This window comes from Oncorhynchus nerka, linkage group LG1 (assembly GCF_034236695.1).
Source record: "Oncorhynchus nerka isolate Pitt River linkage group LG1, Oner_Uvic_2.0, whole genome shotgun sequence".
In the NCBI taxonomy this organism is placed as follows: domain Eukaryota; kingdom Metazoa; phylum Chordata; class Actinopteri; order Salmoniformes; family Salmonidae; genus Oncorhynchus; species Oncorhynchus nerka.
This window is the reverse complement of record NC_088396.1, coordinates 14,954,500-14,970,100: the sequence shown is the minus strand read 5'-3', so window position 1 is coordinate 14,970,100 and position 15,601 is coordinate 14,954,500. Positions and strand designations below refer to the sequence as shown.

At 43.7% G+C, this 15,601-nt stretch overlaps 1 protein-coding gene across 2 annotated transcripts in view; it reads left to right on the top strand.

The window, feature by feature from the left end:
* The first annotated feature begins 2,034 nt into the window (after positions 1–2,034).
* Positions 2,035–15,601, top strand: part of LOC115102696 (neurabin-1-like) — a 37,437-nt gene continuing 23,870 nt past the window's right edge. For both annotated transcript variants that reach the window (XM_029623039.2, XM_029622956.2), the window contains exons 1-2: positions 2,035–2,204; positions 2,755–4,737. In XM_029623039.2, coding sequence (XP_029478899.2) covers positions 2,911–4,737 — 1,827 coding nt within the window. In that variant the 5' untranslated portion in view covers positions 2,035–2,204; positions 2,755–2,910. The remainder of the gene's footprint in view (positions 2,205–2,754; positions 4,738–15,601) is intronic.

Sequence of the window (15,601 nt, the reverse complement as noted above, 5' to 3'; positions counted from 1 at the left end):
AGATTGTTTTTTCACCTTTCAACCCTCATGGTGGGTCACGACTTAAAAAGGCACGTCAATTGGCTGGTCACAAAGGAAAAAAGTTTGGGAATCCCTGGCCTACTGCACCGACGGGCATTGGGCAGGAGTTAATGCTCTACAAAATAGCTACTGTTAAACAAATCTTGGCTCAGTACAGCAGAAGCCTGTTTACTTTCACTCAAACGTTTCAAAGATGATTCAGATGTCATTAAAACTTCCACTTATCAACGTTTTTAACATATCTAGTTAGTCTTGTACGTTCAAAGCCCTTTTTTTCTTCAACTGTTCTTTCCCCCTTTCTATTTGATTGGTTGGTATTTTTGAAAACTAGGTCCTCGGGCCACTTGGGAAATGTCACTAAACTCTCTTTCCGTGAGTCTGTGGCTGAGCTCAAGAACATCAGCAAATTCTGATAAGGCTATCTTCGTATTTTCACATTAGAATTTACATAAATGTCAAATATTCGTCTGTATTTACAGTGAAGAAATGAAAGTACATTTTGGTGCTACTTCGTAGATGACTACTGTCCCCAAGGAGGGAACCAGTTTTTAAGTGCTGCATGGTAAGTAGTTGCTCCATTTTCCACATGAATGAAGTACTGTGTTTACCCTTCTGCCTATATAATAATCCAGCCATTGCATTACAATGTGTTGTACTGTTAAGTCTAAAAAACAATATGACTGCCATTGTATGGATTGTGTGGAAACATTTGGCAGGTACAGCCTAATTTACCAACTTCATTTCCCACAGTAAATATCTCAATGAATAGTTAACTCTGTTGAGTGTGAAGTCATCTTCTCCATTTACTAAAGTGTTATGGTGTGTTCTCCACAGAGAAGACAAGCTCTCTTTACCGTACCTGTGCAAACACCAGCCGTTCTCCTGTCACACTGCACACATCCTTTTCACTGTACTTTTCCATCCTCATTAAGCAAGCACCGAAGCACTAGACAGTGCATCTAAAATTAAAACCAGTCATGTTTTCTTTGAGACAGGCTACACAGCCATGAATGCTGCTGCTGAGAGAGAGAGAGAGAGAGAGAGAGAGAGAGAGAGAGAGAGAGAGAGAGCTCTGTGATGGTGACCTATTTGCTTTGTATGAGGGAGACTAGTTTGGCTTCTCTGCAAGGCAGCACAGTTCCTCAGTCAGGAAATCATGCCTTTTATTAAGCTTTTTTGAGTTTCTTTACAGGTCAGCTATTCTGGAACAATGTTATTACACTATGAACAGAGTTATGACACATACACAGTCAGGATTAGGTTGTGTGATATTTTGGTTGAGTGTCACTTATCTGTCAGTTAGAGAGTCATGCAGGTGACCATTTAGGGAGGTGAAGTCTGACCAAGGGGCCAGATATCGCAAGTGTCATAATGCCAAGCCTATTTCACACAAGATCTCACTCAGATTATTCACCAAAATCGCAGCCACTGAAATATCAAATATACATATTGCTCTTGAGAGACATTTACCCTCCAAACAATACTATCACTCCCTAAACAATACTACCACTATCAGATAGAGCAGTTGAAGTCACATAGCCACCTATAATAATAATAATTTTGGGGGAGGCTTATTTTTGCCTTGTTACACACAAGTGTGTGATTGAAATGAGTTTCTTACATATCCCAACTCCCCCTAAAACACCTGCTGGGAGTGGGGTCACAATTGTCCAGCACCACTGGAGCAATTGGGGTTAAGTGCCTTTGTCAGCTCCAGGATTCGAACCAGCGACCTTTCTGTTACTGGCCCGTATATTGGTCAGATGTTGGTTTGAGGAATTTTTTTAATCGTTTTTCCAGAACCAAGTTCTTCTTTCATATGCACCAGTGCGGTAGGTGAGTTTCTCCGTGAAGTATACCGTACTTCTCTTTCCACGACATTCCCCAAAGCTCTCATGTGTCTGCGCAACCTGCATGCACTCAAGAAGAGGGTGGGGGTTTCTAGTCCTGGAATGTGTCCGTGTGCGCGCCCCCGATCTTGTCTGATTGTGTGGCGCGCTCGAGCGCGAGGGTTTGCGCGGTAGCGAGACAGGTCTGTGTCTGGAGTACAAGGAGGGAGGGAAACTATGGAACGGGGAACGATGGCGGTGAAGAAATGACAAGTTTGGGAGTATACATTTCACAAGAGTTGTCTACCGAGGAGTCTTCCGCGCATAGGACGATGAAACAAGTGGCCATCGGAGGTAAAAATGTAAAGTTAGTTCATCTGTGTGCGGGAAAGCTCCGATGTTTTGCTCTCGATTTACTTTGAATTGTTACAATGAAACTGATCACCGCTAGAGACACTTTGTATCGAACGTGTTCCTCACAGGCGCAGTGGAAACTCTTCAACTGACTTTATTATACATTTGACCGGTTAAGAATTGGATACTTGAAAGCCCATTCAGTTTAAAGAATAAAATCGACTGTAGCCTGTTGTAATTTATAGCATATCTTTACGCAATAGCCTACAATAAGCTAGTAAACTCATAACGTTGCAGCATAGTGTTAGATAAAAAGAGAAATGTTTTGAAATTCAGTGTGGCTAAATTGATTGATATCCTTTTATTAAATTAAAGAAGTTGGTCTACAACGATGTACAGTAGTGGTGGGTGGGGGGAATCCTTTACTATGAAGTTGCCCGAAGTATACGAGGGCTACATAAAGTTAATATGACACTGGTCCTGGCTGGATAGGCTCGGATTATTCTAATCGCTTGGTTTTGAACGTGTTTTTTTGCTATTTTCTTTGTAGATGGCCACCACATTACGCATGATTTGAGGTAAGGGCGCCGGAGAATCTCAGCGGGGCCCTTGGCACTGGTCGAGAGAGAACAACAATAGTGGAACAAGAAACAAGGAAATACTTAGTTATATCTCTTCCCAAGACACTCCCTGTAAATCTTTGAAAATGATAAAAGCCGAGAGCAAAGGAGAAAGGACTCTGAGGAGTGCGTCGCCGCATAGAAATGCATACAAGTCGGACTTCCATGCTATCAAGTGCTCATTTGATGGGACGAAATCCGAAGGCGCTGCAAAGACGTATGCAAATGGCTCTGGTGACACCCGGGAGGACACGAGGGGGAGGCCTTTTGGCAATCGGGTGAACAAGATAAAGAATATTTTCCTGCAAATGGATGGTCAGCAGCAAGAGAGTCAAGAGGTGAAATCTGATGTGTTGTTGGTCTCCCCACCAAAGGTACCATTTGCAGTCATCGCACACAAAACAAGCTTGAGCAGTGCCACTAGCCCAGAATCTCAAAGTTTAGACAAAAACCCCAAGGGAGAAGACGTGGAAATTGACAAAGCAGCTTTGGCAGAGAAGTTTTGCTCGACCAGAAAACTCTTTGAGAGGAGCATCAAAGAACAACCCGCAGCGGAGAAGTCTCCCAACAGAGTTGTAACCCGGGTGTCCCTGGGCAGTGTGTCCGATGGGGGGAAAAGTACCAGGAGATTGTCGGGGTCCACTGAGACGAGCAACATCAAAACAGAGCCTGTTCCTACACCATTGGTGAAAAACCGTCTGGATGAGAGGAGCGATACTGAGGAGACAAAACACGTGTCCAGGTTGTCGCTGAATGCCGGACCCATGTCCAAGCGGCTAGACAACTTCATTGTGGACAGTGACGACGCGGCAAAAGCCACAGAGATGTCATCTAAAGTATGTGGTCCCACTGATCGCTCACTGCCTACGTCTCTGACAAGGGAAGGCTTGTATAAATCCACCACTCCAACTAGTGACGCCACTAACAAACCCACCTCCATCGTTACCGGTGTCATTCTCAAACCAACCTCCCCAGTCACCAACGCCACCCGAAAACATATTTCCCCAACAGCCAATGCCACCCAAAAACCCATCTCCCCAGAGCCCATATCCCCAGGTGGCCAAAGCTCTTACAAGCGCTCCCCCTCAACCAGTGACGGTTTTAGTAGGCCATCTGTGAGTAGCGATGGAGTAAAACTCTCTAGCCCATCCCCCGGGAATCAAAAACAGACTACTGTGATTGCCAGTAGTGTTTACAGTAGCAACAGGGCCAAAACCTCAGACAGTGCCAAGAGTGATGGGCATGTGACACAGAGTCTCACCATGGAAAACTCACCTGCCCAGGCCTCATCTCTGCCTGGTATGGTCCGGGCTGAGCTCGTAGTGGTCCAAAATGAGTCATCCGAGAGCGAGGAGAATGAAAATGAGAATGTCGAAGACAATGTTTTTGAGGAGACTAACGTGCACCCCTCAAAAGAGCTCAAAGTTGAGCGGAAAGAATCACCACCCAAGGTGATCGGGCAGGATGACGACCCCCATCGGCAGATCTTAGAGAAAGACGAGGGCAAGGAGACTGCGAGGACACTGGAGAAGGAAGGAGGAAGCCGAGTTGAGGAGTTGCGGCAGTATGAACTGAAAGAGGAGAGGAGGGACGACACAAGTCCTGCAAATCAAACTGGGGGTTGCAATGAGGAAGAGGTGGATGAGGAGGTTGCTGAGGAGGAGAGTGAACAGGTGGAACAAAGAATCAGGGGCAAGGTTCCCCCAGTGGTGTACGGCATAGAGAACGCAGCATTTGTGGACGATAGGGATACTGACCAGATCCTCAAGGAGGAGGAGGAGGAGGAACAAGAGCAGGAGGAGCAGCCCGCTGAGGAGAAGTATGAAGAGGACTTTGAGGATGCCCCTGGACTCTCAGATGAGGAGGAACCAGAACCACGGAGGAAGATCAAGTTCTCAACATCTCCAATACGGGTAAGAATGCATTATTTTTAATTTTTTTAAAGTGAAACGTCACCTTGTTAATCTAAACTGAAGTTCATGATAATTGCTTTGATTATTCAACTCTTCCAGAATGCAAACCTTACAATAGGGTTTCATAGCTGGCTAACTCTTGTCTGACCTTTTAACGGTCTGAGAGAGGTCGGTTGTATATGTGGTAATATACTGGACAATGTCACCGATGGTGCCCTTTTGGATCTAACTTATTACGCATTAACTTCGCTCTGTGTTGAAATATTTGTGGAGGGCATTCTTTGTTGCGTTGACTGACAGATCACACACAAAATGAGTATCTTTGTCCCACATGCTGATGTTGTTATGGCTGCTGTAGTAGTATAGTATCAGGCAAACTGTGTAATGGATGAAAACCCAAACTATGGCGCGTTTTAAGCTTCTGTAAATACTGAGACATTGCCTAAAGCTGATGTGTCTGAGAGTCACACATTTCTCCTATTAAAACTGCATAGGATCTAGGCTAGTAATAGTGGAGACATATTTGCGGATGTCAGTCCGGAATGCTCCTAGGGGTATTTTTGGAAACATTGTTGACATTACATAAGGGCTATGAATGAGGACAGCCGGGAGGGAACTGGAGTGACATGTGGCGGAACCTGACTTTTACTGTACAGTGTAAACAACCTCGTGGTGGCTCCTCCAGTGACTTGTAGGGTGGTTGGTTATAGGCCTCCTCCTTGAGAAGGATTCTTTCCACTCACTGTTAATCAGCCATTCATACTTGTGAACATGTAGGGGCCTTTTTTTTTTTTGAAAACGTGTAGATGTTCATTCACTCGTACGATCTGATTTACAGACCGGTGCCAAGTCATTTCATGACAGTGGTATGTATGTATGTATGGAATTCTTGGTTTTACTATTTAATCTCTACCTTTTACGAGCAGAACGTAAATCCCTTTTGGGAACAAATGACACACTCCAGAAATCCCACCCATCTATTGTGTTAATGATCCGCCAGGTCTATATGCTCAGTTGGTTGCCGGTGAGTGATTTAAAGATGGTAAGCTAGAGGGTATTATTATCTGGGCCTGTGCCTGGCATTACCAAACAAATGATGTTATTTATTTAAACCCCCCCATTACCACTGGCAATCATGTAAACAGCATTAACATGGAGAGGGCTGGGTTGGGTGCTATCTCCTATTATCACCACATCTAATCAACATTTTGGTAGAACAGGGGAAAACAAATCACTTCAGGGCTTTCCACAGCCTGTGATCTGGTCAATGTTTATCCAGAGCCTCGAATGTGTTATCTGAGGGTGTGTATGGCCCCAATTGGCCTGGTAGGGGTTCTGAGGGAGGAGGTTCTAGAAAAAGGGGCCAGTAGCTGACCTGGAGGACGACACGAACAACAGTGCGCTGCATCTGTCCCAGGGATGACATGGCAGAGATTGGCCCGAGCTTTACTCTTTACAACAATGTGTTGCATTGTCTTCCTCCTGCTCAGTAACAGTTCACATATTGACAGAGCTCAATAACCAGTCCCTCCAGGATTTTGCAATTCTGCGAGAGCTCGCAATTTTAACCAATCACTGCATAAAATGGTTTAATCAAGCAAAACGTCCCCTCGTCAGCGCATTTTCATGATAAATTTGAGCTAAATCAAGCATTTTGCCTGCAACTCTTTAAAAAAAATGTTTAAACGGCACAAAATCCTGGAAGAACTGAGTTAAAGCTCATTTATGCTTTATCCGGCATACGATCAAGAGGCTCCATACAGAGAGTGAGACACAATTGTGAAGCCTCTGGAGGCTTGCGGATGCCAAACCATGCTCCGGAGCACATCGCTGTGCACCTCCCAAATGTTATAACAATGTGGAGAGCTCCGTATGGCTCCGCATTGACATGATTGGTTGACGGTAGGTGGGGGCGGTATGTCCTGTACTAACTTCTGCAGAGGCTGTATCGCAGTAAATGCTGTACTCCCAATACGGACGCGGAATGACCATAAATCGGCTTTAGTACTGACGGGGGAAAAATATTGGTATAGTTATATATCACACTATTATTTTGGATTATATATCGATACTTTGACTCTAATATCAATTAGTAAAAATGTAAATAAATAAAATATACATACATGCATACAGTACCAGTCAAAAGTTTTGACACATCTACTCATTCAAGGGTTTTTCTTTATTTTTACTTTTTTTAAATAAGCCTGGAGGTGTGTTGGGTCATTGTCCTGTTGAAAAACAACAAATAGTTTCCACTAAGCGCAAACCAGATGGGATGGCATATCGCTGCAGAATGCTGTGGTTAAGTGTACCTTGGATTCTAAATAAATCACTGACAGTGTCACCAGCGACGCACCATCACACCTCCTCCATGCTTCACGGTGGGAACCACACATGCATAGATCATCTGTTCACCTACTCTACGTCTCACAGACATGGCGGTTGGGACCAAAAATCTCAAATTTGGACTCATCAGACCAAAGGGCGGATTACCACCGGTTTAAGGGGCGGCAGGGTAGCCTAGTGGTTAGAGCGTTGGACTAGTAACCGGAAGGTTGCAAGTTCAAACCCCCGAGCTGACAAGGTACAAATCTGTCGTTCTGCCCCTGACAAGGCAGTTAACCCACTGTTCCTAGGCCGTCATTGAAAATAAGAATTTGTTCTTAACTGACTTGCCTAGTTAAATAAAGGTTTTTAAAAAATGCTTGTGTTTCTTGGCCCAAGCAAGTCTCTTATTATTGGTTTCCTTTAGTAGTGGTTTCTCCGCATGAAGGCCCTGATTCATGCAGTCTCCTCTGAACTGTTAATGTTGAGATGTGTCTGTTACTTAAACTCCGTGAATCATTTATTTGGGCTGCAATCTGAGGTGCAGTTAACTCAAATGAACTTCTCCTCTACAGCAGACGTAACTCAGAGTCTTCCTTTCCTGTGGCGGTCCTCATGAGAGCCAGTTTCATCATAGCTCTTGATGGTTTTTGCAACTGCACTTGAAGAAACTTTCAAAGGTCTTGAAATGTTCTGCATTCACTGACCTTCATGTCTTAAAGTAATGATGGACTGTCATTTCTCTTTGCTTATTTGAGCTGTTCTTCTGTATACCAACCATACCTTGTCACGTCACAACAAAACTGATTGGCTCAAACGCATTAAGAATGAAAGAAATTCCGCAAATGAACTTTTAACAAGGCACACCTGTTAATTGAAAAGCATTCCAAGCGACTACCTCATTAAGCTGGTTGAGAGGATGCCAAGAGTCTGAAAAGCTGTCATCAAGACAAAGGGTGGTTACTTTGAAGAATCTCAAATATAGAATGTATTTTGATTTGTCTGACACTTGTGTTATTTCATAGTTTTGATGTCTTCACTATTATTCTACAATGTAGACAACTGTAAAAAATAAAATAAAAACTTGAATGACTAGGTGTCCAAACTTTTGACTGGTACTGTCTATATATATAAGTTATATATATAACTTCTGACCTCAACTAATATATATATATAATTATAACTTCTGACCTCAACTAATATATATATATATATATATATATATATATAACTTCTGACCTCAACTTATATATATATATATATATACACACACACACACACACACACACACACACACACACACACACACACACACACACACAGTGGGGAGAACAAGTATTTGATACACTGCCGATTTTGCAGGTTTTCCTACTTACAAAGCATGTAGAGGTCTGTAATTTTTTATCATAGGTACACTTCAACTGTGAGAGACTGAATCCAAAACAAAAATCCATAAAATCACATTGTATGATTTTTAAGTAATTCATTTGCATTTTATTGCATGCAATAAGTATTTGATACATCGGAAAAGCAGAACCTAATATTTGGTACAGAAACCTTTGTTTGCAATTACAGAGATCATACGTTTCCTGTAGTTCTTGACCAGGTTTGCACACACTGCAGCAGGGATTTTGGCCCACTCCTCCATACAGACCTTCAGGTTTCGGGGCTGTCGCTGGGCAATACGGACTTTCAGCTCCCTCCAAGGATTTTCTATTGGGTTCAGGTCTGGAGACTGGCTATACCACACCAGGACCTTGAGATGCTTCTTACGGAGTAACTCCTTAGTTGCCCTGGCTGTGTGTTTCGGGTCGTTGTCATGCTGGAAGACCCGTAGCCTGGCCTTTTTATGGCGGTTGTGGAGATGAGCGGCCATTCCAGTTATGTTGATATAGAACTCATTTTTCTGTGGAAAAGATACTTTTGTCCCTGTTTCCTCCAGCAGGGTCCTTTTCAAGGTCCTTTGCTGTTCTGGGATTGATTTACACTTTTCGCACCAAAATACGTTCATCTCTAGGAGACAGAACGCGTCTCCTTCCTGAGCGGTATGACAGCTTTGTGATCAAAAAATAAAATTAAAACAAATAAAATTTATTTATGCAGGTGTAGAAGCACGGTGGCTAGGAAAAACTCCCTAGAATGGCCAAAACCTAGGAAGAAACCTAGAGAGGAACCAGGCTATGTGGGGTGGCCAGTCCTCTTCTGGCTGTGCCGGGTGGAGATCCCATGGTGTTTATACTTGCGTACTATTGTTTGTACAGATGAACGTTGTACCTTCAGGTGTTTGGAAATTGCTCCCAAGGTGAACCAGACTTGTGGAGGTCTACAGTTCTTTTTTGAGGTCTTGGCTGATTTTCTTTTGATTTTTCCCATGATGTCAAGCAAGAGGCACTGAGTTTGAAGGTAGACCTTGAAATACGTCCACAGGCACACCTCCAATTGACTCATTTGATGTCCATTATCCTATCATAAACTTCTAAAGCCATGACATAATTTACTTGAATTTTCCAAGCTGTTTAAAGGCACAGTCAACTTAGTGTATGTAGACTTCTGACCCACTGGAATTGTGATACAGTGAATCATAAGTGAAATAATCTGTCTGTAAACAATTGTTGGAAAAATGACTTGTGTCATGCACAATGTAGATGTCCTAGTTGACTTGCCAAAACTGTAGTTAAGAAATTTGTGGAGTGTTTGAAAAACGAGTTTTAATGACTCCAACCTAGGTGTATGTAAACGTCCGACTTCAACTGTTCCTGCCCCAAAGCTCCAGTATTTTTCAACCTAGGGTTTGTTCTCCATGCCCTTTTTAAATAGTGAGCCAACATGTTTTCAGCATTTTTTTTATTTCCATGACTGATCAAAACTATTTTTCCTGTCTCTCTGCAGCAGACAAACACTGAGTGTACAAAACAAAACATATTGCGTTGCACCTCCTTTTGCTCTCAGAACAGCTTCAATTCGTCGGGGAATGGACTCTACAAGGAGTCGAAAGCATTCCACAGGGATGCTGGCCCCTGTTGACTCCAATGCTTCCCAAAGTTGTGTCAAGTTGGCTGGATGTCATTTGGATGGTGGACCATTCTTGATACACACAGGAAACTGTTGAGTGTGAAAAACCCAGCAGCATTGCAGTTCTTGACACTCAAACCGGTGCGCCTGGCACCTACTACCGTACTCCATTCAAAGGCGCTTAAATCCTTTGTCTTTTTTTATTTTGTTTTTCTTGAACCTTTTATTTAACTAGGCAACTCAGTTAAGAACAAATTCTTATTTACATTGATGACCTACCGGGGAACTGGGTTAACTGCTTTGTTCAGGGGCAGAATGACAGATGTTTACCTTGTCAGCTCGGGGATCCGATCTAGCAACCTTTTGGTTACTGGCACAACGCTCCAACCACTAGGCTACCTGCCTCCCCATTCACCCTCTTAATGGCACACATACACAATCCATAGTTCAGTTGTCTCAAGGCTTACAAATCCTTCTTTAACCTGTCTCCCATTCATCTCCACTGATTTGAAGTGGATTTAACAACTGAAGTCAATAAGGGATCATAGCTTTCACCTGGTCAGTAGGTTTTGTACACTGTGTGTAGTGAGCAATATGGTACCTGAAATGGCAATACAATCACAGTATCGACTTGCAATACATATAGAACAGTGAGAATCGCAACAGTGTGCGTGAAGACAAATTCACCAACTTGTTCGGCAATTCAAACCACTGCAAACTCCACCATCAAACACAGTTTCAGTAAATAATGAATGAATGCATTTCTTAAATGTATGATCACCAGTGTTTTTGTCCGGATAACACAAAGATTAGAGGGTGTCTCCGTGTTAGGACTAAGCCCTCAGTGTGATGAGGGAGTATTTCTTACCAACACAAGGATGAGATTTCTCCTGCTATGTGTTGACTCCGAAAGGGAACGCACCAAATGGAAAAACACCTTCAACGATTAGATTGCAAGCAGCAATGGGTTTCTCTTGCAATACTTACCATTTTGTTTCCAAAGTGTAGCCTTACAAGGTTAGAAAGTCAAGTTATGTGTGCTGTATTCGTTCCCTCTCAAATTGAGTACCACAGCATGAGTCATAATACCCATAAGACCTGGCGGTCAAACAAGGAAATCAAATCAAATCAAATTTATTTATATAGCCCTTCGTACATCAGCTGATATCTCAAAGTGCTGTACAGAAACCCAGCCTAAAACCCCAAACAGCAAACAATGCAGGTGTAAAAGCACGGTGGCTAGGAAAAACTCCCTAGAAAGGCCAAAACCTAGGAAGAAACCTAGAGAGGAACCAGGCTATGTGGGGTGGCCAGTCCTCTTCTGGCTGTGCCGGGTAGAGATTATAACAGAACATGACCAAGATGTTCAAATGTTCATAAATGACCAGCATGGTCGAATAATAATAAGGCAGAACAGTTGAAACTGGAGCAGCAGCACAGTCAGGTGGACTGGGGACAGCAAGGAGTCATCATGTCAGGTAGTCCTGGGGCACGGTCCTAGGGCTCAGGTCCTCCGAGAGAGAGAAAGAAAGAGAGAATTAGAGAGAGCATATGTGGGGTGGCCAGTCCTCTTCTGGCTGTGCCGGGTGGAGATTATAACAGAACGTGGCCAAGATGTTCAAATGTTCATAAATGACCAGCATGGTTGAATAATAGTAAGGCAGAACAGTTGAAACTGGAGCAGCAGCATGGCCAGGTGGACTGGGGACAGCAAGGAGTCATCATGTCAGGTAGTCCTGGGACATGGTCCTAGGGCCCAGGCCAGTTGAAACTGGAGCAGCAGCATGGCCAGGTGGACTGGGGACAGCAAGGAGTCATCATGTCAGGTAGTCCTGGGGCATGGTCCTAGGGCTCAGGTCCTCCGAGAGAGAGAAAGAAAGAGAGAAGGAGAGAATTAGAGAACGCACACTTAGATTCACACAGGACACCGAATAGGACAGGAGAAGTACTCCAGATATAACAAACTGACCCTAGCCCCCCGACACATAAACTAATGCAGCATAAATACTGGAGGCTGAGACAGGAGGGGTCAGGAGACACTGTGGCCCCATCCGAGGACACCCCGGACAGGGCCAAACAGGAAGGATATAACCCCACCCACTTTGCCAAAGAACAGCCCCCACACCACTAGAGGGATATCTTCAACCACCAACTTACCATCCTGAGACAAGGCCGAGTATAGCCCACAAAGATCTCCGCCACGGCACAACCCAAGGGGGGCGCCAACCCAGACAGGCCGACCACAACAGTGAATCAACCCACCCAGGTGACGCACCCCCAGGGACGGCATGAGAGAGCCCCAGTAAGCCAGTGACTCAGCCCCGTAACAGGGTAGAGGCAGAGAATCCCAGTGGAAAGAGGGGAATCGGCCAGGCAGAGACAGCAAGGGCGGTTCGTTGCTCCAGAGCCTTTCCGTTCACCTTCCCACTCCTGGGCCAGACTACACTCAATCATATGACCCACTGAAGAGATGAGTCTTCAGTAAAGACTTAAAGGTTGAGACCGAGTTTGCGTCTCTGACATGGGTAGGCAGACCGTTCCATATAAATGGAGCTCAATAGGAGAAAGCCCTGCCTCCAGCTGTTTGCTTAGAAATTCTAGGGACAATTAGGAGGCCTGCGTCTTGTGACCGTAGCGTACGTGTAGGTATGTACGGCAGGACCAAATCAGAGAGATAGGTAGGAGCAAGCCCATGTAATGCTTTGTAGGTTAGCAGTAAAACCTTGAAATCAGCCCTTGCTTTGACAGGAAGCCAGTGTAGAGAGGCTAGCACTGGAGTAATATGATCAAATTTTTTGGTTCTAGTCAGGATTCTAGCAGCCGTATTCAGCACTAACTGAAGTTTATTTAGTGCTTTATCCGGGTAGCCGGAAAATAGAGCATTGCAGTAGTCTAACCTAGAAGTGACAAAAGCATGGATTAATTTTTCTGCATCATTTTTGGACAGAAAGTTTCTGATTTTTGCAATGTTACGTAGATGGAAAAAAGCTGTCCTCGAAATGGTCTTGATATGTTCTTCAAAAGAGAGATCCAATCGTTTTTCCACCATTCATTTGTTTCCCCATGGGGGATTTTTTAGAAACACTTAAAATAAGGGCTGTGTTTCGTGTGTGCATACCCTGTTGTGGTGGTTTGGTAACCATTTAAATCTCTCTAGGACAAGGTGATGGGCAACCCTCCTGTAGGATTGCACATTCAGCAAATCAGCGGGAGTGATTCCCTTTGAGTTTACCATTCACTGTGTTGGTTGTGCTCATAAAGTGAATCAAAACTGCAGAATTGGCAGAGAGACCACTCTGGAAATGTCACGTACTTGTAGACTATATTGTTCCAAACAATCTTGTCTTTTAAAATGGAACAAAATCTAAAAGAATAGTTGAGATATGAAATAATGTATAAAGTCGGTGAAAATGTGTCTTTCTGAATCTAGACATGCTCCCTATGTGAGAGCACACTGTGTGGAGTATAATGACACCAAGATGTTGTCTGCATTATGTACGGTTAATTTAAAAACAAATATTGATTTATTTCACCTTTATTTAACAAAGTAGGCCAGTTGAGAACAAGTTCTCATTTACAACTGCGACCTGGCCAAGATCAAGCAAAGCAGTGCGACACAAACAACATAAACGTACAGTCAAAAACCCAGTAGAAAAATCTATATACAGTGTGTGCAAATGTAGTAAGATTAGGGAGGTAAGGCAATAAATAGGCCATAGTGGCAAAGTAATTAGAATTTACTATTAACACTGGAGTGATAGATGTGCAGAAGATGAATGTGCAAGTAGAGATACTGGGGTGCAAAGGAGAATAATAAAAAAATTAAAATAATAATAACAACATGGGGATGAGGTAGTTGGGTGAGCTATTTACAGATGGGCTATGTACAGGTGCAATGATTGGTAAGCTGCACTGACAGCTGATGCTTAAAGTTAGTGACGGAGGTATAAGACTCCAGCTTCAGTGATTTTTGCTATTCGTTCCAGTCATTGGCAGCAGAGACCAGGATGGAAAGGCAGCCAAAGGAGGAATTGTCTTTGGGGATGACCAGTGAAATATACCTGCTGGAGCATAGGGTCTTACAGGAGGCATGTAGAAGAATAAAGTGGCCACTTTCATCATGACATGAAAAAAAAACTATTGTTTGTGATAGATGTAAAAGGCATGTTAAATATTTTACCTCCCAGTTAAATTCCTAAGTGAGAATTGCCTGAACAATCGGGAGATACCTGTGGAATTGCCCATTTGACAGTTTGATCTTCATCTTTAGCCTAACTGAAGCATCTTTCCTTTGCATCTCCAACACAAGTCTGTCCTCGCCTCCAGCGGCACATTACGAATGACGCCCTAGTCCCCTTTTACTAGTAGTGCTTGACTGGGGGGCTTCCATTGATAATGGCTCTCTCCCCCACCAGTCGTGCCCATCCTTTCCCCTCCAACAGTGTGCAGGTCTGAGCTGGCCCTGTCACGGCGGACCACTCTGGAGCCCTGGCCGGCTATCAGAGGAGAGACAAAGTGCTTTGTGCTCCAGCCTGCAGCAGGATTAGGTCTCTGTGTGTAACCTGAGCCTGTACAGGGAGGTTGTCATCTGAAGAAGAAAGGTCATCTTTGTCAAGCTGCTGCTGCAGGAGACTTTCATTCGGAACATGTCCCCTAACCAAATTCAAAAAGGCACTTTGCAGTTACACATGTGGATGGACTGTTTGTTTCCCCCTGATTTTTTAAAATAGATTGTAATTCATTCAGGTGAATTATTTGAGAGATGCATGTATTTATCATCATATTCCATTAACTCTATAGTTCATCTGTTTGTTCTGTTTGATACCGTCTTAGAGGTAGAGGTAGTCGGGTGTTTTTACTTAGGGAATCCCAACTTTACATGACGCTCCTGACCCGCGCTCGTCAGAAGCTGAGTATTCCAAGCAGAAGAGCCATATTGATTTAAAGGTTAGGCTTATCTATCTTACTAGGTGACACTAAGGACCCTTTTTAAAAACAAATTGTATTCTCAGTCTGCTGTACTACCCACTGGCTTGGCACACTCATTCATATTCCGACAGTATACGCCAGGAAGCGGGGCGGACTGCTGCTCCTCGATTTACTGCAGTCTAAATCGCTGTATTGCTGAAGGTTCCTCAGTCTGTCCGTGCGTTAGTACAGTGGTGGGGAATTATCTTGGTAGTGTTTGTCTAGCGGACCACTTTAATGGGGCGTTGGATATACTGCATTCCCATTGCAGCTGTGTCAGTAGTAATGTACTGCAGCAGCAGCCCCATGGCCGACAGTACAGGCCTCGTGGTAAATATTCATAAAAACACGGGGCTTGCGCCTTAACATAGTCTTTCCCGCACAGTTGCTTTCGTTCTGAGATGCCTCTTGCACAATCTATCGTTTCAGTTGTTACTGTTCAAAAAATATAAACGCAACATGCAACAATTTCAAAGATTTTACTGAGTTACCGTTCATATAAGGATATCAGTCATTTGAAATCTATGGATTTCACATGACTGGGAATACAGATATGGCA